At 36.8% G+C, this 23,173-nt stretch overlaps 3 protein-coding genes and 1 pseudogene across 4 annotated transcripts; 3 read left to right on the plus strand and 1 right to left on the minus strand.

Moving 5' to 3' along the window:
- The first annotated feature begins 24 nt into the window (after positions 1 to 24).
- On the plus strand, positions 25 to 2,159 carry LOC144851098 (epoxide hydrolase 1 pseudogene; annotated as a pseudogene).
- Positions 2,160 to 9,631: 7,472 nt separating this feature from the next.
- LOC144850969 (uncharacterized) lies at positions 9,632 to 14,418 on the minus strand. Its single transcript, XM_078708490.1, has one exon. It carries the CDS (start codon positions 14,342 to 14,344, stop codon positions 9,632 to 9,634), a length of 4,713 nt encoding a protein of 1,570 aa, XP_078564616.1. The 5' UTR covers positions 14,345 to 14,418.
- A 1,729-nt stretch (positions 14,419 to 16,147) lies between these two features.
- On the plus strand, positions 16,148 to 19,853 carry LOC144851103 (glyoxylate/hydroxypyruvate reductase B-like). The gene is made up of 5 exons (XM_078708633.1): positions 16,148 to 16,266; positions 17,514 to 17,885; positions 18,326 to 18,503; positions 18,806 to 18,984; positions 19,313 to 19,853. Exons 1-5 carry the CDS (start codon positions 16,263 to 16,265, stop codon positions 19,555 to 19,557), a joined length of 978 nt encoding a protein of 325 aa, XP_078564759.1. The 5' UTR covers positions 16,148 to 16,262; the 3' UTR covers positions 19,558 to 19,853.
- Positions 19,854 to 20,029: 176 nt separating this feature from the next.
- LOC144851104 (glyoxylate/hydroxypyruvate reductase B-like) lies at positions 20,030 to 23,156 on the plus strand. Of its 2 annotated transcripts, none has more exons than XM_078708634.1 (5): positions 20,030 to 20,319; positions 21,227 to 21,592; positions 21,815 to 21,992; positions 22,218 to 22,396; positions 22,521 to 23,156. In XM_078708634.1, coding segments are annotated over exons 1-5 (969 nt in total). In that variant the 5' UTR covers positions 20,030 to 20,318; the 3' UTR covers positions 22,766 to 23,156. The 2 variants fall into 2 exon arrangements, with proteins under 2 accessions (XP_078564760.1, XP_078564761.1); XM_078708635.1 differs by having other exon boundaries at positions 20,032 to 20,319; positions 21,330 to 21,592.
- The last annotated feature ends 17 nt before the right edge of the window (positions 23,157 to 23,173 follow it).

Here is a 23,173-nt window from a genome sequence, read left to right on the forward strand (position 1 = left end):
GTAGACTAAACCAGCATTATTTTGTACATGACCTGCACGTTCGATCGTCCAGGTACCTATAAGGTATTGTAATCGTGTGTTGGTGAAAAGAGGTAGTTTACGTCGATTCACACGAGTAAACACTGACACGACCGCCGGGCAGACATGTTTTGTAAAGTATTATCAATATGCGTGCTTGTTCTAGCCATTGTACTGTCCTTACTGTTGGCTGGGGTATTTGATTCACCACCAGAGCCTCCCGAGTATGGCGACGGATGGTGGGGTAAAGGGCCCCGACCAACAACGCTGCCATCAGATGTTATAACGTCGTTTAAAGTTGAATTTGACAACTCTGCTCTGAACGATTTGCAATCGAGAATAAAAAATACCCGATTTGGCGAAGGACTAGAAAACAGTCGGTCACACTACGGTATAAGACCAGAGTACATGAAGAAGGTGGCAAACTATTGGCTAAGCAGTTATAATTGGACGAAGCAGCAAGAAGAGATCAATACATTCGATCATTTTAAAACCAACATCGAGGGCTTGGATATACATTTTATGCATGTCAAACCAACTCTCAAAGCTGGACAGAAAGCGGTTCCATTGATGCTAATCCACGGTTGGCCTGGCTCTTTCTATGAATTTCTTGAGATTTCTCGAATGCTTACAAAATCCACGGATGGTAGTGATGAAGATGTGGTCTTTGAGGTCATTTGTCCTTCAATACCAGGCTTTACTTTTTCAGAAGGTTCTCACAAAATGGGTCTCGACGCTGTCGTCGTTGCAAGAATCTTTGATAAACTCATGAAACGAATTGGCTTTAACCAATACTACATCCAAGGTGGAGATTTTGGAGCTACCGTAATTGTTAAGATGGCCCTAATAGCACCGAATTCAATCTTAGGTTTACATTCGAATATGGCAGTACCATTTGTTTCATTCCAATTGCTTCGATTCGTTATTGGAAGTTATTTCCCAAGTCTGGTGTTAAGCTCCAAAGAACATCAAGAAATGGTTTTTCCAGCGGGTTACCTGTTGAAGGAACTTATAAAGGAAACCGGTTACTCACACATACAAGCAACCAAACCAGATACTATTGGTCACGCGCTTGACGATTCGCCTGTTGGATTAGCTGCCTACATGTTGGAGAAATTTACGACGATAACGAAACATAAGGATGATCGAAATAAGGATGACTGTGGCATTGAAGGAAAATTTGATTTAGATGATCTTCTGACAAATATTATGTTATATTGGATGACTGGTTCAATGACAACGGCAATGAGGTTTTACAAGGAGAACATGCCAAAGGTGTTTCAAGATCCTATGTATGAATTTAATGTTCCATCAGCTGTTGCAGTTTTTCCAGACGAGCTCTTACGACCGCCAGAACCATGGCTTCATGGACAGTATGTTGATCTTGTACAATATACTATTATGCCACGCGGAGGACATTTTGCTGCTTTGGAGGTTCCAGGTTTGTTAGCAGAAGACCTTAAAAAGTTTGTTAAGGCGATAAATAAGAGAAAACACGTTTAATCAGGTCAGGGAAGAGTTAAAAGGTCTACTTACTGTATAACACCCAATCTAAACATTACGTACAATATGCCTATATTTGAATTTGAGGTACAACTTGGAGCATGTAATGTTCTATATGGTACAATGTACAATGCACACCATAGTCTCTAAATAGAGACATACATTGCATTTTACACTATGGTTCAAGGGTATTATATGTTGTAAATGTTTTGATAATTGATACCGATGATTTAGTTGAAGCTTTACAGAACGAGATCATCTTAGCGTGATGGCAGGTTTGGACGTCACAAGAGCACTTCTTCACACTCAGAGACGGTTGTATTAACACCTTACAGTGCAACAGCAACGAAGTACAGGAACGCGACTATGAGTCAACATCTTTCCTGAATCTAAAATCGTTCAGCTGGAGTTATGATCACTAAATTTTGATCCCAAAACTTTAGGAAACATTAATATACAATTTTGATTTAATTATGATTTCAGATGGGTAAATTTAGGCCTAAGGGACTCGTTTATTTTACTCTGTTTGTAACTTTTGAACCCCAGTTTTTTTTTGCAGCATACTTTTTAAGACATGCTTTAAATTTTGGTAGAGTTTTGTTGTAGACCTACCGGATTAAAGAAATACTGTAAACAAATTATAATACATCCTACAAACATTTTCTTTTTAATAACTCGCCTATTTGTAAACACTATTAAATTCAACTCTTACTTACCTGAGATCATGGAGCTAAATTCTCAGATATACGGAAATATTGAGCCATATAATATATATAATAAATATATTTATTATTGTATTAAGCTCTACCCAGGTATTGAGCACTTGCTCCAGTTGATCTGGCTTTCTACTTAGCTAATAAATATATTGTGCCAGTTCTGCGGTACATTTCATTTCGAAACCTGAGCTGCACTGACGTGACGAGATCTAATAAGATCGAAACAGTACTGTCTGCAGATTGGATATACAATATTATATGAACGATAAAAATGAGGAAATCTGTGAGAATGAGAAAAAGTCGCCCCAACCGAGACTCGAACTCGGACCGTCTGCTTGATATGCAGTTGACCTAACCATTAGACCACTGGGGCTTTCATGGTATTGTTCAAACTCGATTGGATATAGTCGGAAAGCCGCGTTGGTAACGCATCACTGATTTCATTCATTGTGAGGGCGCGCTTCGTGGAAAATGTTGGAATTTTTGCTATTTTAGTACACTTAGAAAATGGTATAATTTTGATATTAAATGAAATCAATAAACGTATTTCAATAGTTGAACTACAAGCGTAAATAATGATAAAAACTGTGATCTAAATTCCACAGATTTTTTGTTTCAAGAAATATCATTATTTTATGTATAAACTTTTTTACTTTAATTTTTTTTTAAATGATGGTAAAAAATCATTAAATTTCATATTTTCTAGATAAGGTTTCAAAGCGAATTTAAAATCCTTTCAAGATAAACTATTAAGCTATCTATTAAAATAAAAATCTAATTTTAAGCTTTCTTGGGATGCAACTCCCACTAATCAAACCAAACCTACTACATTTCTGTTCTGTTTCGATCGAAAAATCGCCATTTTGAAACTTTGTTTACGTTTTACGAAGCTGGTACGAATCGTCCCGGACCGAATCGTGTCTGTGTTCAATACGGTTTTCATGCAGGCGTATTACGTCATAGGCCTAAGATTTCAATTTGCTCCCCGATTATTGTTCTATTTGGTTTCTGAGCTAGGAAAGGCTACCTACTATAATTACTTACTTGATTTCTAGCCTAGCTAGGCCTAAAAATAGTATTTTCTAGGCCTAGCTAGGCTGAGTAATTCTGATATAATACTAATATTAGATAGGTAGGCCTACCCTAGTGAGTGTTAATAATAGTAGCTGGGTATTCTATAGTCTAGGCTGGTGGTAGGTCTATCCCAGCTCTGCTCATATACCAAGCAAGAAGAAGCCTGATAGTTAGGGAATATCTTGATTTTTCTGTGAAAAAATTATTAACAAAGGTTTTTTTGCAGATTCATACTCTTTCACATACCAATATACACCAAAAAATTCCTCCAGACATCAGGGGATGGGGAAAGTGGTTAAATTTGACCTTTGACCTTACAAGGCATATGACACTGTATCTCGGTAACCATTGGTCCGAGAGATTTAGTTTTTGCAGCAAAATGTTCCTTATATACATATTTATATTTACTATAATGAAGTATTTTTTCAAAAATTCATTAGAAATGGTGGAAAATGACCTTTGACCTTTTAAGCATATAACAGGTGTATCTCAGTGATCCATAGTCCTAGAGACTTAGTTTTGGCACCAAAATGTCCCTTATATACATATTTATATTTTCTATAATGAAGTATTTTTTCAAAAATTCATTAGAAATGGTGGAAAATAACCTTTGACCTTTTAAGGCATATAACACATGTATCTTGGCGATCCTTGGTCCTAGAGACTTACTTTTGGCATCAAAATGTTTCTTATATGCATATTTATATTACTTGTAATAAAGTATTTTATAAATAATGAATTAGAAATGGTGGAAAATCATGACCTTAGATGGTCATGAAGCTGTATTCTGAAGATCATTGGTCGTAGAGACTTAATGTTTCTTATGGGCATATAATAAAGTTTCATCAGAGAATCATTAAAAGAATGTCAAAATTTCAATTCTGTGTAATAAAAAATAGAAAGCAAAAGAAGGTGGCAAAGTCCAAAAGGCAAGTCTGAGTGGGATATATTAACTAAGGTTGGAAACAAAACACTATTACACACACACACCCATAATGTATCCCTATTCCAAAAAGTTAATTATGTCTTCTGACCTCACATATTTTGTTATTGTATAATAAAGTACCCTTATCCCAAAAGTTAATTTTGTCTCCTCCTAATCTCACATAATATATCCAGGGGCCATACCGGCTCTGTAATGGACATGGGTCAAACATTTCCCATATAGTCTGTCTCATAACAGGATAAACTAAAAAAGAAAAACCTAGCCCATATGGATTTGCCCGAATGAACCCTCTAAGGACCCTTTTGGGATCTCTATGATGTGGTGTGCTACATAAGGCCCTGTATTACTATTAGTAATTAATATGGGGTAAATAGTTCATAGATTGGACCATATATAATAAAACTAAATATGCACCCTTGATCTTGATTATGGATTTGCCCAAATGAACCCAAGGGCCGATCTTCCATGGACCCTTCTGGGTTCTCTATGTAGGGCTACAAGAGGCCCTATATTGGAAATACTGTATGTGGGATGAAAATGTGGGTTCATATAGATATGTCCATGGAATAAATTTGCCTGTGCACCCTCGATACTTAAGGAACATTTATGGATTTACCCAAATTAACCCAAGGGCAGGTCCTTCATGGATACCTTCTGGGTTCACTATGTGGCTGGGGCTACATAAAGCCCCATATTGGAAATATAATGGATGACAATGTGGGTTCATGGAATAAAGCTGCCTGTGCACTCTCGATTCTTAAGGAATCCATATGGATTTGCCTAAAATGAACCAACAGCAGGTCATCTATTTAGACCCTTCCGTGGTTCTCTACTGTATGCTTATCCATATTACATCATCTCTGCCATTGCAACCCTCTTCTGTATTAGATTTTAAGCCATCCCCAGAAGTTCGAAATCTTGGGGTTTACATGGATTCCCACTTACAGATGGGTGCTAACATCAATGCCATCGTTCTGCTATGGTTGGGATTAGGAAGATTGGTCTAATTTGTAGATTTCTGGATAGGGTAACAACTACATGACTTCTGCATGCCTTTATATCATCACGTCTGCACTACTGTAACAGTATTCATGTCGCACTGCCCAAGACCCTGCTTAGGAAGTTGCAGATGTTACAAAATAGTGCTGCCCGTATAGTGTGTCGAACCACATAACACCTATCTTGCATGAACTGCACTCATGGCTTCCTGTGAAGGAGCGTCTCAACTTCAAGATATTGCTGCTCACATATAAATCTCTTCATGTTTTCACTCCACTATCCTGTTGTCACAGTCTTCGTTCCAATTCTCAGAATCATCTTGTTCCTGCTAAAGTGAAGACCATCTTATGGTCACCGTGCATTATCTTATGCAGCTCCTATACTTTGGAATTCTCTTCCAAACTGCATTAAAGATGCACAGTCAATGGCTCTTTTTAAGAGGCTTCTTAAAAGACATATTTTATATATATTGTTTAATAAAGCATATTACTCCCCTTTTTTCTCCTTTTCCATGCCACCTAGATTTTTTTAGATCTAGTTTAAGTAGGGCAGGAGGCGCCCAAGTCCAGGATGACCGAGACACAACTGGTGCTGTCCGCGGTTCAATTAGACCGATCTCTGGTTAGTGACGAGAGCGTATCCCCTTACTTCGGTTTGGGTTTTATTTTTGGCATGGTTAGAATCTCTTTAATCGTCTTAGTTTGTGTACATCGCTTAGAGGTTTCACAATATTAGGAGCTATATAAATCCAGGATATTATTATTATGATTATGTTCAGTTCTACATTTAGCCCATGTATCAGATCAATGCATTTGGCTACATAAGGCCCTGTATTAGAAATATATCGGGTAAAACTGTGGATTCCAGCCTATCTGTGCAACCCTGATCCTTAAGGAACCCATATGGATTTGCCAAAATGAACCAGGGGTAACCTCTGGATTCTCTATGGCCATACATGCCCTTTATTGGAGATACATGGATATCTGGATGAAACTGTTTGTCTTATAATATGGATTCGACCATATAGGAAAAAGCTATTACATACGATTCTTAAGGAACTCATATCGATTTGCCCAAATGAACCTTTTGGGTACTCTATGGCCTATAAATTGGCCTTGAATCGGAAACATAAGACATATTAACACTGTATTATGTTGTCCAATAACTTCTGACCATTCTGTAAATATTTCTTTAAATTAAGATATAATATTATATGTTACCAAACAACCACCACACAGACACCCCCGCCCCATCACCTCTTTGAATTGAAATCCATCCCGAGAGGCTCCTATGTACTTCTTGTATAGTTATTTTCAAACAATATAATCCATTAGATTAAATATAAATATATCTATTATAAACAATTTGCGCTTAGTTCCAACTGTCTATGCCATGTCATTATTTAGATGAGAAAAACAAGTCAAAGGTTAAAATTTCATAAAAAATGGGTGATAGAAGTAATACTAGAATAAATAAACTATAAATTTATGTCAAAGGTCAATAACCACACTTCCGGTCATTTTCAGGCAAGATCTTCTGTAAAACTGAATATAAATATATATCTTGGGAACAATTTGCTCTTAGTTTTAATTCTCTCCGACCTGCTGTTACTTAGATATGGCGAAAAGAGGTCAAAGGTCAATAACCACACTTCCGGTCATTATCAAGCAAGATCTTCTGTTAAACTGAATATAAATATACATATTGGGAACAATTTGCTCCTAGTTTTAATTCTCTCCGACCTGCCGTTACTTAGATATGGCGAAAAGAGGTCAAAGGTCAAAATTGCTGGAAATGGGGTTTCCGGTCAATTTTAAAAAAAATTTTCTATTAGAACTAATATTAACATATACATTGTGAACAATTTGACACCAAAATTAACTCAATACAATATAGCATGTTGTATGAAAATAGTGGCCATTTTGTTTACATGATAAACAGTACAGAGTACATGAAAAACTTAGTTTTAGTCTCAATAACTTCAATCTACACCCATGTCCACAATCAAATATCAAATGATTCAAATTTTTTTACACATGATCATTATATTGGAGAGATATTTTTAGAGAAGTTTCATTACCATTGAGTGCTACCTTAATTTTTTTTTTTGGTGTAAAATATATAATTTTTTTGTTTTTTTGGAAAAAATGCTTATAAATTAGTATTAATTGACCAAAATTCATACTATAACCAAATATATACCTGCATAACTGTATATCAAAATAAAGATAATTTAGTAAGCTATCATTTGATACTAAATAAAATGAGGTACATTCAAAATTCACAACGTTATTAAAACAATAACAGGCGTATCTCTAATTTGACACCAAATGACCTTTGACCTCAAAATGACCCCCTTTCCCCAGGTCAAAATTCATGGAGGAATTTTTTGGGATGACTTGGGATGCATTAGAACATGAATCCACTGAAAAACCTTTGTTAATAATTATTTCACAGATTGGCATTTTTTTTACCTAAAATTCCCTAACTATGAAGAAGCCTGAGAGAGAAACTAGGCCCAGAACAAATAAAAAACTGTTAAAAAAACAATAAATGGAAAAACAAAAAAAATAACCCATTTTCAATTTATATATGGGGAATGTTTTTTAAAATCGGGCATGTTTGTTTCAGAGACTCAAACGTGTATTTTTATATGGTCATGTTTTAAAAAAAGATAATTATGGGCCCAGCTGAAACCAAGATATAAAAATATAAGTCCATCATTTACTTGAGTATTGTTACAGTGATTGGTTGGTACTCAGTATTTCAGTATCTGGCAGTAAATGTCACACTTGTATATAAATATTACTTTATTAGATACAACTTGCATTTCACACAAGCAACCAATTTTTTTTTTACGTATACAGAATGTGAAAAGCAGTTTTTAATACAAATATCTTTCAAACAATACTGATATAAATAGTAAATACTACTACTGTATATAAAAACTTGCTTTTATTTAAATAGCGCCTTGTTCATCAAACATAACAAACTAGCTAGTGTCACACAGCCGCAATTACGGCTCTTTCGGACATGTAATTGCCGGTAACCAACGATGAACAACGGTAAATAGCCACAATCGTACACATATAAATGTAAAAAGTAAAATTTAATAATAATCTTTGACAACCAATTCTTTCTTTTATAATTCAAACCCCAAAAAAAAAACCCACAAAAAAAAACCCAACCAATTCTCAAACAATGATACCGTATTCCTATTCCCCACAACTTTATGCAATTCCCCGAATTTCCCAATCCTTCCAAACAAAATATCAACAATCTTCTTATTTTTAAATAAATCCCCGAAACCCCCCCTTTCAAATACAATAATATCACAAGATGAATAATTAAACAATAATAAATGTCCACAATATCGTTCCTTCTTGCCTTCTCTCCTACGCTGACACAAAACAAATTAGAAAGATAAAAGTTAAAGCGATTCCGCAAATAAACAACTCCCACGCCTCTGCTCCCGTTCTGCTTGTATTATCAATTATAATTCTTCCTATTTTCTGACATATAAATAAATCAAATATAAAGTTAAATTGTTTCTTGATGTCGTTCTGCACTGCAATCCGCTCCCCGACCAATTATTTCTTTTTCCTTTCCACGTAAAATAATATCAGTATCAATCCAGTTACTCTTCAATATTTCCAAACAATTCTTTACATGCAACAACGTCTGCTGTTTCCAACAGTTATTTCTTCCGTCAATGTACATTCACAATTTAAATTAATCCTCAGTAATCTCAACAATTAACAGTTCTACATTTAAGTACAGCCTTATAGTATTACTTCCAACTCACAATTTATTAACTTCATGTATATCACTTTATTTCCTTTCTGCTTCAGCTCTATATCACCATAATTATCTCCAACTCACAATTTATTAACTTCATGTATATCTCTTTATTTCCTTTCTGCTTCAGCTCTATATCACCATAATTCAATTACTTCTTCTCCTGTACGTCTTAGTTTCTCATATCAATATTCACCTATCCCTTTCTGGCTTAACATAACATAGCCCTCCTTCTCTGTCTCCTCTCAATTTCCATCTACCTCAAAATTCCCTCAATTTTCCACATATCACCACCTTATCCTTCTCCACCAATCAGCAACTCACACACTAACTTAACTCTTATACCTCTCCTCCAATCAGCAAACACCACACAATCCTTCTCTGCAACACAAAAACTCTGCTCCACTGGCTTCACACAATAGCTTCCTAAAACAAAAGAAAGGTTCAAATAGTGAAAACAAAGGAAAAGTAAGAATGACTTGCAAAATATATACACAACTATATGTCACTTGTGACATTTACTCCCCTCTAAAAGAATAATGTATCAACATTTTCTCCATACCGTGACGGGTCCTATTTACACTCGACTTAAATAATCAGCTCCTACATTTTCACTGCCTTTAATCGCCTCTATTCGGAACTTGTACGGTTGTAGCGCCAGGGCCCATCTCATAATTCGCCCATTGGACAATTTCGCTCTGTGCATAAACACAAGCGGCTGGTGATCAGTTTCCAACGTGAAGTTTCGTCCATATAAATAAGACTCAAATTTTCGTACACTCCATACAATGGCTAAGCATTCTTTCTCCATCACTGAATATGCTTTTTCTCGAGGAAGCAGTTTCTTGCTAGCGTACGCCACGGGAAACTTCACGTCACCATACTGCTGCATTAGAACCGCTCCCACTCCATATTCGGACGCATCTGTTCTCAAAATAAAATCTTTGTTTAAATTAGGAAGGCATAAAATTGGAGTACTGTTTAATTTTTCCTTAAGTTTAACAAACGCACTTTCCTGGGCCTTCTCCCAACATATTCGGTTAGGTTCCCGATTCTTCGTTTTGTCGGTTAATGGACAAGCAATCACAGAGTAATTAGGAATGAACTTTCTATAGTAGTTGGTCATCCCAAGGAATGACCGGAGTTGTTTCTTTGTTTCTGGTTGTTTGGCTGACAAGATGCTTTGTATCTTCTCCACTCGAGGTTGAACATGTCCTTTCCCTACCACATGGCCAAGAAACTCGATTGTTTCATAACCAATGAAACATTTGCTTGGTCGAGCAGTTAGATTGGCCCTGCGGAGACGTCCAAACAATTCAGACAAACATTTCATATGTTGATCCCAAGAAGCTGTGTGAATTAGAATGTCATCAATATAATTAAGTGTATTATCCATTCCTTTGAGTAATTTTCTCATGATACGACTGAAAGTAGCCGGTGCATTGACTAAGCCGAACGGCATGACATTAAATTGAAACAAACCATCTGGTGTTAGAAAGGCTGTTAAAGGTTTTGACGCTTCATCCATGGGAACTTGCCAATACCCTTTACTTAAATCTATCTTAGTAAAATAATGATCATGGGCCAACTTTGTGAACAGTTCCTCTTGGTCCGGAATCGGTTCGGCGTCAAAAACTGTAACCTGATTAAGTTTCCGAAAATCCACGCAGAATCGATTTGACCCATCCGGTTTCTTTACCAATACTATTGGAGAGGCAAACGGTGCCCCTGAAGGCTCCACTACACCCAGATTTAACATCATAGTTACCTCATCCTTAATGGTACCTCGCAACGCATGTGGAAGTGGATAGGGCTTGGAACGGATTGTATCATCAGTTTCCAGCTTGATTTCATGCTGCCCAAGTGTAGTCTTACCCGGTAAATCCGTCAGTACATCTTTGTAGTTTCCGATAAGTCGGTGCACCTCATGCTTTAGTGTATCATCCAGGCTTTCGTTGATGTGGATGTCGGCTGTTGTTTCTTTTGCTAGTAGAGGGTGGAGCTGTAAAAGATTCTCATTCGATAGATGATAATTTTGGTTATTTGTAAATGTTTCATTAGGTTCGCATTCAATAACAGCGGTGCTAGCTAATTCAAGGATACCAGAAGGCTCGGATACCCCTAAGGCAGCACTAATGTCTGCGGTTCGCTCATAATACTTTTTCAAGAGATTGGCGTGAAATATTTTGAATTTCCCGTTAAGGTCAATTTGGTAGTCTAGATACCCAAATTTCTTTACAACCTTAAAAGGACCTTTCCATTGAAGCAATAGTTTGTTTTTGTCTGTGGGTAATAAAAGTAGTACCTTATCCCCAACCTCAAATTCCCGAGACTTACTCTTTTTGTCATAATATTGTTTGTACCTGACCTTAGATTTTTGTAGATTCTTCTGAGCCATCTGACAGGTTTCATGTAGTCGTTCCCGTAAATCCATAACGTACTGGTAGGTGGTTTTTGTTTCTGGTGTTTCGATTTCTTCGGTCCACAATTCCCTTAGGATGGACATGGGTCCTCGTACGGTACGGCCATATAACAGTTCAAAAGGAGAAAACCCTAAACTTTCTTGTGAAGATTCCCTAACCGCAAAAAGTAGTGGGTCAATGTAACGATCCCAATCAGTAGGCCTTTCTGCACACATACGTTTCAGCATTTGTTTGAGTGTTCCATTGAACCGTTCGACCAAACCATTACAAGCTGGGTGATATGGAGATGTCATTACCTGACGTATAGACAACAACTTACTAACTTGCCTCATGACTTCAGATGTAAATTGTGATCCCCTATCGGTAAGCATTTCTTTCGGGATACCAAGTCTAGAGAAAACACCAACCAAGGCCTCAGCAACCCGTTCAGCTTCAATATTTGGTAGAGGCACTGCCTCTGGATAACGAGTAGCAAAATCTATTATTGTGAGTATATAACGATTACGACCTTTAGACATGGGGAAAATGGGACCAACTATATCAACGGCAATCCGTTCAAACGGCACCTCGATCAAAGGCATGCTTCCTAGAGGCACTTTCGTAACTCTACCTTTTTGTACAGTTCTCTGACAAATGTCACAGGATCGACAATATCGAGTAATATCTGCAGTTACCCCAGGCCACCAAAATGTTGTCAACACTTTATCTGTCGTCTTTTTTACCCCTTGGTGTCCTCCTAATAAGGTTTCATGGGCTTGGCGCATTACCTGGCGTCGATAGTCAGCTGGCACTACTAGTTGGGTAAACTTATCCCCGTGTTCAATATTAGGAGAGGAAAATTGCCTATATAATAGGTCTTTATGATAAATGAACCTAGCCTCGGCTTGTTTGTTACTCACAGTTGTAGTTTGTTTCTCTGCAAGATCCTTGAATTTTGCAAGGCTGATATCTTGTTGCTGGGCGGTTTTCATAATTCCCGCTGTGATGATTTGCTTGTGTATTTCTGTAGTTTTAAGTGTTCTGAATGGTTTATCCATAGTGTTAGCTTGAGACCGGGTAACAACAGAACATCCTTGAAGATTTCGCTCTGTCCATGTGGGATCTGGATTTCCTGGTGCTCGTACTCCTGCAATATTACCTAATATCAAGTCATAAATAGGGTTATTCATACATAGTGCATACGTCTTTCCTGAAAAAAATGGAGTATTAACATGTATTAATGCAACCGGTAAGTTGCGGACCGTGCCATCAATCAGCACACAGGTTTTCTCCTTCCCAGTAAGTTGTTCGGCTGATACAAGATCTTTCTTCACAACCACCCCACTACAGCCACTGTCACGAAGAACAGAGACGCAGCGTGACCCAACACAACCTGTATAAACGGGCATTTTACTAATTGAATTATTTAGAGCCGCTGTCATAATTGGAAGACAGTGCCCACATTGAAGAGTGACCTTATCACCATCATTATTGATACAACATTGATTTAAAGACTCTGACATTTTCGTAACCATACTGGCACCCACATCGGGAATTTCTTCTTTGGCTTTACATTCGTGTTGTTTTGTACATTTCTGGCAATCAGACTCTGTTTGTGGTGAAGTAGACAACCCAGCGCAACTGTTGGCGTCCTGTCTACAATTTCTGGCAATATGTCCTGTTTTTAAGCATCGGTAACATTTTGGAGGAAAGTTTGGCTTATGCATAGTTGAGGCTCTGCAATTTCTAGCTAGGTGACCTACACGATGACATATAAAACAAGTTGGACTACGGAAACTAGAAGGGCTTTGTGATGAGGATGTACTGGGAACATTATTAGAGGAGAGTTGAGGAGAATTTGGCTCTTTTTGTTTAAACTCTATTGGTTTACCAAATAATCCCCCACGAGCTTCCAAATATTGCTCCGCAATTTCAGCCATCGCTTGTATCGTTTTCGGTTGACGTTCCCTTAGGAACAGAGCTAGGTCCTTCCCACACCCATCGGTAAACTGCTCTCGCAGCAATAAATCTTTTAACCCCTGAAAGGTTTTTTCCCCCTCTGCTAGGTCAATCCACCTATCAAGATAATTGCTTATCCTCGCAGCAAATTGCGGGCCGCTTTCTCCGTATTCGGGCTTAGCTGTTCGTAACTTATGTCGAAATCCATCGGCGGTTAACTGAAACCGTTTTAGAAGAGCCAATTTCAACAGTTTGTAATCGTTAGCTTCAGCTGACGACAACCTGGAATAAACCTCGAGAGCCTTCCCAGTTAGTAGGGCACTTAAGTTAACCGGCCACTCAATTTCTTTCCACTCCTGACTAGTCGCATACCGTTCAAACCTTTTCAGATAGGCATCTAGGTCATCTGTTCGATCATGGAAAGGGGGTAATTTAGGTTTACTGGCCTTAACCCGTGACTCAGGATTGGGTAATACTCTACCACCCGGCCGTGCCCGATTCTTTTCTTGTTCTAATTGGATTTCTAACCTTCGCATTTCTATAAGATAGGCCTGTTCGTTTTCTCTCTCTTTTTCTTCACTCGCTCTTTTTCTCTCTGCTTCGTCCCTCTCTAATACCTCTCTTCTCTCTCTCTCTTCCTTCTCTAGTGCCTCTCTTCTCTCTCTCTCTTCCTTCTCTAGTGCCTCTCTTCTCTCTCTCTCTTCCTTCTCTAGTGCCTCTCTCTCTCTGTCTCTGTTTCGCTCCATTTCTTCTCTCTCCCTGTCCCTGTTTCGCTGTTTTTCTTCTCTCTCCCTGTTTCTCTCTTCTCTCTCTAGTGCTCTCTCTTCTCTCTCTCTGGCAGCTTCCTCTCTCTTTTCCACAAACTCTCTTAATTCCACTCCATCTAACCCCAACGCTTTTCCTGCGTCAACAATTTTAGTGAGATCCATTTCTTAAGAAAAAAAAAAAATATATATATATAAGTATCCAATATAAGTATACAGTATGCCAATAATATGGCAAATAAACAATCCAAGAATCACGTACAATTGTTTCATCTACCAATGTTCACGCTAGGTTACAAAATCTCCCGGACGAGCCCCCATAAATGTCACACAGCCGCAATTACGGCTCTTTCGGACATGTAATTGCCGGTAACCAACGATGAACAACGGTAAATAGCCACAATCGTACACATATAAATGTAAAAAGTAAAATTTAATAATAATCTTTGACAACCAATTCTTTCTTTTATAATTCAAACCCCAAAAAAAAAACCCACAAAAAAAAACCCAACCAATTCTCAAACAATGATACCGTATTCCTATTCCCCACAACTTTATGCAATTCCCCGAATTTCCCAATCCTTCCAAACAAAATATCAACAATCTTCTTATTTTTAAATAAATCCCCGAAACCCCCCCCCTTTCAAATACAATAATATCACAAGATGAATAATTAAACAATAATAAATGTCCACAATATCGTTCCTTCTTGCCTTCTCTCCTACGCTGACACAAAACAAATTAGACATGAGGACCTTTTTTAAAATGTTCGCTATAGGAAGCTTAAATAGGGTTTCAAGCCAATTTTAACGTAAAACAGACTATTGATACTTACTCTATCCATATACGTCGGTTTTTTGGTAATTCACTGTATGGGATGCAAATCCCACTAATAGAAAATTTGTAAACAAACACCTGTTAGAAAACTTCAGTTTTGACGGACGCACACGAACTTTGGAAAGAAATTGTCGCCGACAACAAATCCAACAAATTATTCAGAAAATTAGGTGACCTGCGACATCTTAAACATATAAGGAACTGATCTTACCATATATGGTTAATTTTTCGCCTACTAATGTTTATTAAACAGCTATTAAATGATGTATACTTTATGCTAATGTTTTCGCGCGAAACGTTGATGCTTCTGTGCCGAGAGAGGGCTTCTAAAATTTATGACGTCATGCGAAGTCGAAAATTCAGCGATAACGGTCATATTTCCCAACGCGGCTCTCCGACTGGATAGCGACTCTTTAACATTCTCGGCGTGGTACGGCGGAACAGCACTAGTCCTCAGTTGTACGCACGCGCAACAGAGATCAAATTGATACGCCCTCATCTTTCAGTATTTTTATTCACGAGGCGGGATCTCCGAAGAGATACTTTTATATATATAAACACAGTAGGCAAAGCACATTAATTCTAAACCGCCCGGTGATATACTGAAATTTAATTAATTAATTTGAAACGATAAAGATGAGGAAATCTGTGAGAATGAGAAAAAGTCGCCCCAACCGAGACTCGAACTCGGACCGTCTGTCTCGGTTGGGGCGACTTTTTCTCATTCTCACAGATTTCCTCATCTTTATCGTTTCAAATTAATTAATTAAATTTCAGTATATCACCGGGCGGTTTAGAATTAATGTTCTTTGCCTACTGTGTTTATATATATTATATATATATATATATATATATATAAATCCAAAGGCAAATTACTGAACAAATGACAATGCTGTGGGTATCAGTGGCTGGATCTCAATGGAGAAAAAAAAATCAAAACGATAAAGTAAAACATATATATATATTGTTTACTATGTCATGTATTTTTTAACCAATTATGTAGAATTTTGAAAATAATTGAGAAATTAATTTTGACGTGACTAATTTGGCATGCTTAGTCGATGTTTAACTTAACTGAACCGTATATCCGTTTACTTGCATACAATGAACGTGCTGATGTGGCGGGATGATATTATATAATTTTATGTTGGATTTAACGACTTTATGCAGAAAACATGATTAGTTTGTAACACAATTGAATAAAACCAGGCTTGTACGGTAATTGTACGTGAGATTGAAACGGTTTATGAGTAAGTATATTTCAGGTAAACGTAAGTTTCAGTATAGGCCTAATACTAAAACTGCTATATCTACAATATCAGCTGCAAAATGGCCACAGGGTTCTCACAAAATTACACTATATAGGCATCGCCAATGAGCTATGCTCGACGCGATTATGAGATCATGTTCCGAATATGAGCATGTTTTTATAATTTACAGTATGATTTATATATAATTTACACTGTGCTAGGCAACACAATTGATTTACATATACACAATATATATGCATCCATTCACTTTGGTTTTATTCAATTTTAATACTCCAATTTTGTTTGTATTTTTTCTTTGTTATGTATTTTAAATGTATTGAATGGATGCTAAATGAAATGAATAAATACAATAACGAAGTTATAGTTACGTACACTAGTAGCCCTGTTTGGGTTGACGTTTTGTTGTTTTTTTTTTACCTCCGGCAAGGAGGTGCTGTATATGTAATCGATCGCGTGTGTCTTTTGTCTGTTTTCTGTCTGTTTGTTAGCAGGATTAATCAAAATGCTATTGCAAGATCTTTTTCCAAAATGAAAATACAGATAGATATGTGGTTAAGGACAACTCCATTAAATGTTTGAGGCAATCCGGTCCACGGTCCCAATTCTGGACCACTTTTTAGTATTATTTTCAGACCTGGTATTGTTAAAAGATACGACAGAATTTTCAAAAGCCGGTCTTAAAGTAAACTGAAATTTGTATGAAAAAATGTCTCTGGTGGGATTCGAACCTGCGACCTCTCGCTTACAGGGCGAGTATCATACCACTAGACCACAGCCATATAGTAGGCCTATGGTATTATCACAGATTTTCACCCACCAGATACACTCACACAACAAACGCATTCAAACTTAAATACGCAACAATTTAAAAAAAATAATATTGCAGGTTCGAATCCCGCCAGAGACACTTTTTCATACAACTAAAAAATACCGAACTTTCGCCAATGAGTTATGCGCGATTATGAGATCATGTTCCGAATATGAGCACTGTTTCATTTGACAGTATGATTTATATATAAATCAAATTATTGAAACAGTGCTCATATTCGGAACATGATCTCATAATCGCGTAGAGCATATAGCTCCTCATCGGCGAAAGTTCCATTTTGTCAGGTAGAAGAATTTTATAGTAGGCGGAGGTATGCAATCTCGGAGTGGCTTTCTAATTTAACTCTTCCCTGGTTTAACTATGTTGTAAAACGGTATTTTATTTTTTTCTACTTTAGTGTCACTCAAAAAAACTGTGCTAGTTGGTAGAGTACTGAAGAGATACATGGCAACATTATCGAGCCTCGAAGCTGAATTTACGGTAATCTATGAAGATGAATTGTGTGCAAATACGGAAAAATACGCCAACGACATTGAAGGAATTATTCTTGCTCCTCTTGATGTTTTTACTCTACCAAAATTAGTCGACATTCATTCGCTTCCAAAATTGAAAATTATTAGCGTTCGTGGTGCTGGAGTAGATGGTCTGGATGTTGTGGCGTTCCGTAAGCGGAATGTTCGTATAGCGGCGATTCCTCAAGTCACTGCTGAACCGACTGCCGATTTTGCATTCGTTCTGATGCTTGCTACGGCCAGAAAACTTTCTGAAGGTACTTCGGTATTCATATAAAATATCTATAATTAAAGTATTACAATTAGTATGAAACTCCAATCTGAGACTTTGTAGAGTGTGTAGCCTTTATTTTTTCTCCTCATTTTCCATTTCATTTATTGGTTTCATTCAAAGGGAAAGGAAATCTAAAAAGTAAACTTAATCAACTATCAAGTGGATTACCCACTTTGTCTTTGAATACATTGTCAGATAGAGAATGATGAATTCACTGCATGTGTATCTTTGGCAATATATTATAAATATTAAATCGATACCAATAATTTTATATTAGGCAATTACAATATAAATGATAAAATTCCTCATCTGTCACTTGATGTCAAACTGTTCCCTCTTTGAGGTGAAAGAATTCAATTCAATGTAAAATGGTAAATTAGCAAAGACGCTCAGCTTATATTCTCATCTACATTTTTTTTGCAGCCGTGACAGCTTCAAAAGGACGTCTAACAATTTACGACTCGGCTTACTTCAATTTAATAGGACGAAACATTACTGGAGCGACAATTGGAATCCTTGGTATGGGTAACATAGGGTATTGTATTGCGAAACGAGCAATGGGATTTAATATGAAAATATTGTACCATAATAGAACAAGAAGGTATGTTCTCATTTTAATAGGCATGAGTTTTCGATTTCTGTTTAGGGGCGTGAAACTGATCGTGTCGCAACCAAACATAAAACCTTTGATCTACAAAATCTATGAAAGTTAAAGTTTAGATCCATTACTACCGTACTGAACTCGTTGCTGGTGGCATTTGAAAGTTGTCAATTTCGCCATAGCTTCATGCAATTATCTATATCAATAGTCCTTTAGTAGTCTAGAAAGACATACTTAATGGTCAACCTATGCATGTGTTAATTTAATATAATCATTTGTTTTTAAATATCTAAATGAAACAGATCGCAATTAGACGAGGAACGTGTTAATGCTAAATACTGCGAAACATTAGAAGAACTGTTAAAACAGGTAGACTTTCTCGTCATTGCTGTGCCACTAACAACAGAAACCAACAAGCTAATTGGCCAAAAAGAATTAGCATTCATGAAGCCTACATCAATACTAATAAACATTGGAAGAGGTGAGTATAACAAAATACTTCTATAAAAGCAAACAGCATATGCTTTCATCATCTGCGCATGCTTATACCTGTACGATGGTTATCCTGACATTATTCTGCTTTGTCGTTGTCTTGTCCCTCTGCGTATATAAATTAAAATTCCCCACGTCTTAATGACATGTCCTTTTTAGATTACATAAAAATGTATTATTCTCAAGTAAGTAGGCATATCTGTTACACTGTAACGACAAACCTGTGCCATTTTTAGTCCGTAGTCGGCCTAATAACTCTAATCCAAGAATCTCTACATATTCTGATGTAGCATACAAACAAATATTTTGTTTCACAGGGAGCGTGGTTGACACTGATGATTTAGTTGATGCATTGCAGAACGGGATAATCTCAGCTGCTGGTCTCGACGTCACAGAACCTGAGCCTCTACCAGAAGGTCATCCACTTCTTCAAATGCAGAACGTTATAATCACACCTCACAGTGCAACGGCAACGACGGAATGCATTGAAGAGATGAGTCAACAAGCTGTTCAAAATCTAAAATCGGGTCTTTCAGGAGGAGTCATAAACACTGAACTTTGATTATATTCATACTGTAGTTAACTTTTAAGACACAATCAATTACATTATTTGCCTTGAATTATGAATGTTTCTAAATGTATGCCATACTCCAATCAGTCACATGTGTTCTGGAGCACGTTAGTCGGTGAGCTGAGTGTTAAGTTTTTCAATAAACCATGGCCACAGCTTATTTTCTTTTCAAGTACATTGTTCAGTGGTTGGCTTAAAGTTAAGAGAGAAGAGCCATATACAAAATTGCACGCGCTACTGTAGGCCTACCAGTGTGATGTATGTACCATTGCACTGTGTTATTTGAAAATAAAACATTACACGTCAGGCATCAATAAGCCTACAATTACACTACTGCACTCTCTTTAGATCTCACTATTGTGTGGTGTTACTCGTCGTGTAAGACGCATCTAAATGCATACACCACCTGAGTGACAGATTATGCTAATATTGTGCTTTTCATCAGTTATACAAACCTAGAGCAACAAATTAGAATTATGAAACCACCTGACTCGATGACCAGATTCTTCTGAAAACGGGGACCCGCCGTCTCTAACCTACATGAGTCATCCTACTGCTGGTTTTATGCACAAACATCTGTGACATATGTTTCGTTAGAGCATCTTTATAAAATCGCCTACCCGCACCTACGATCTGTGACGTAGGCATGTGGTAGCAATTATAAACCAGAACAACAAATTCAGTACGTTTATAATGTTGTAGCAGCAAAGTGAGCAGTCGTCGGCAGGTTTATTTAAAATTTTGATAAAATCAGTAAGTATTTATTTGATACTGTAGAAAACATCGACAGATTAGGGACAATGAAACATTATTCTACTGCAGTTAATTATATTTTTACTCTTTCCTTTTGCAACTTAGTTTGCAACTATTTACCAAGCCTTTTTTGGAAATCATACACTCTTTATTAATTGAAATGACTGCATCATTAATTCTACAATGAAACTATAATCAAAATGTTATTGCAGCAAATACAAAGCAGTAACTGGAGTAGAATAAGTTTGACATGGTTCCTTAACGTTTATTCCACAATTGATTAAAACGTTGCACTGAGGAAGGTTTAATAATGTTAACTTACCCGAAAGCTCTGCAATTTCTTTCTGGCTGGCTTTATCGTTTTTTATTTAGCTTTTTCTAGTATCTGCCTCAGACGTGGGCTTCCTCTCCTCCGGTTAAAGATGTATTGTCACCCTGAAAAATAATTTTTTACTTTTTTTTTTTTTTTAATATGCCATTTTAATGTCACATAATACTGTAGTTATTGAAAAAAAATGTATTTTCCTGAAAAAAAAAATGGAATTTAAAGCAAAAAATTGTCAAATTGGCTGCCAGCCAATGGATTTTTGTGGTTGAATTTAACCATATGTTATTTTATAAGTCAAAACATTATTGTTTCCGTTTTTGTCTACGGAAGTGATTAACTTTATTAAAACTACAAAATAACCTATTTAAAGTCCGATTTTCATTGTTCATGTTTTTGGGGGACAATACATCTTTAAGGTGGGCACTGGACGAGAAGAGCCCTTGATCAATGATAGGACCAAACAACAAGGTGCTTTAAACAGTCCTGGCTTAGTTTCATCTAATTGACATTGTCGTTTGCGACAAACGTCGGCCAAAATACATACATACAATACTGTAATATACTGTTCAATATTTATAGTGGCATGTAAACAAACTGTGTTAATTTGGGAACAACTGGAGAGGTTTAACACCGTAGATTTGAATACTGACTTTACGGTGATTAATGTTGATACGTTTTTTAGTAATATCAAACAACACTTAAATGACGTCGAGGGAATTATCCTTACTCCTATGGACATTTCGAAATTTTTGAATTGTGTCGACATCTCGTCGTTCTCCAACTTGAAAGCTGTTAGTGTATGTGGCGCCGGAATAAATGGTTTGGACGTCGTGGAGCTGCGTAAGCGGAAAGTCCGTGTGTCGATTATTCCTCAGGTCACTGCTGAGCCAACTGCCGATCTTGCATATATGATGATGTTGGCTGCGGCTAGAAATCTCACTGAAGGTAGAACATGTAAAATACTAATGGATCATGTCAAAATTATGTTATGTGCACTGTACCACATTAAGTTTTGTTTCAGTGTAGAAGTAAAATAAGAAGAAGAACATAATTTGGGGAAAAATAGCCATATGATAGAATAGGCCTACTAGATGTTTCTTTGATCTAGGAATAAGTTCTAAACTAAAACTGTATTCTACGATTTAAGTAAGTAAGTTATCTTTACAGCCCTTGAAATTTCAAAAAAAGGCTCCGCAACCATAGATGCGGCTTACTCTAAACTAATAGGCCGAAATGTCACTGGAGCAACACTCGGAATCCTTGGTATGGGTAACATAGGCTACTGTATTGCGAAACGAGCAATGGGATTTCGAATGAAAGTATTGTATCACAATAGAACAAGAAGGTTAGTGATATATTTTCATTTACTGAATATTAAAAGATGAAAGACAATTTTAGTTGCAGTTAAATGGAAAAGTGATAAAGATAACACTAAGTTTAGAAAAGTAAATAATTTCGACGATTATACAACCAAAAACCTAGCTTGATAGGCCTACTGTATATACGAAGTCGGAGTGAGAGATGATAATTAAACATAAGACTTCAGTATGGTTATTTTTACTGTATATAGATCACAATTAGACGAAGAATGTGTGAATGCTAAATATTGCAATACATTAGAAGCACTCCTAAAGCAGGCAGACTTTCTTGTGATTGCTGTGCCACTAACAGCCGAAACCAGAAAACTTATAAGACAGCCACAATTAGCTCTCATGAAGCCTACAGCAATACTTATAAACGTTGGAAGAGGTAAGCATGTCAAACACACTAGTAACAGAAAAACAAATAATCATCGCCATCCACATTGTGACGTCATTCTTCTTTTTCATCAATATACTGTATCAATATAATAGGGTTTCTTTGTATTCCACAGGAAGCGTGGTTGACACTGATGATTTAGTTGAAGCTTTGCAAAACGGGACAATCTCTTCTGCTGGCCTGGATGTCACAGAGCCCGAGCCTCTACCACAAGATCATCCACTCCGTCACATGCAGAACGTTATAATAACACCTCACAGTGCAACGGCAACGGTGGAATGCATTAACGAGATGAATCAACAAGCTGTTCAAAATTTAAAAGCGGGTCTTTCAGGAGGAGTCATGAACATTGAACTTTAAATAATATGATCTGAACCGCTTGTAGAATGCACAAAGATAAGTCTGGTTGTAATGCACTATGTTGTTTTCGCATGGTTTCCTTATTTAAAAAAGCAATCATTATATGTTTATTGCTCTAAAAATTGTAAACTATCGAACATGACTTGTATGCTACAAAACCAGGTATCAGTATGTGTCTAAAACTTGTTAAGTCACATAGATTTTGCGGTTACATTTGTATCATGAGATCTAACCATAATACAGGCCATATGCCTACACGTAGAATTGGCCTTTTACATTTGACTTTATGAATTACACTTACACTTAGTGGTACAGATATTATGTACAGTATTTATTGTTTGGCACTAACCGCTCATAATATAAAACTATAACCAGTATTACCTACTGATTGACCTTTTGTTGTGCACA

Source organism: Antedon bifida, chromosome 8 (assembly GCF_963402885.1).
Source record: "Antedon bifida chromosome 8, ecAntBifi1.1, whole genome shotgun sequence".
Classification (NCBI taxonomy): Eukaryota; Metazoa; Echinodermata; class Crinoidea; order Comatulida; family Antedonidae; genus Antedon; species Antedon bifida.

Bases quoted from the DNA above. Each gene is read 5' to 3' on its own strand.
- LOC144850969 (XM_078708490.1), bottom strand. From the start codon at position 14,344: ATGGATCTCACTAAAATTGTTGACGCAGGAAAAGCGTTGGGGTTAGAT.
- LOC144851103 (XM_078708633.1), top strand. The intron at 18,504-18,805 runs GTATGTTCTCAT...TAAATGAAACAG, and splicing joins TACCATAATAGAACAAGAAG to ATCGCAATTAGACGAGGAAC. The intron at 18,985-19,312 runs GTGAGTATAACA...TTTGTTTCACAG, and splicing joins ACTAATAAACATTGGAAGAG to GGAGCGTGGTTGACACTGAT.
- LOC144851104 (XM_078708634.1), top strand. The intron at 21,593-21,814 runs GTAGAACATGTA...TTATCTTTACAG, and splicing joins GGCTAGAAATCTCACTGAAG to CCCTTGAAATTTCAAAAAAA. The intron at 22,397-22,520 runs GTAAGCATGTCA...TGTATTCCACAG, and splicing joins ACTTATAAACGTTGGAAGAG to GAAGCGTGGTTGACACTGAT.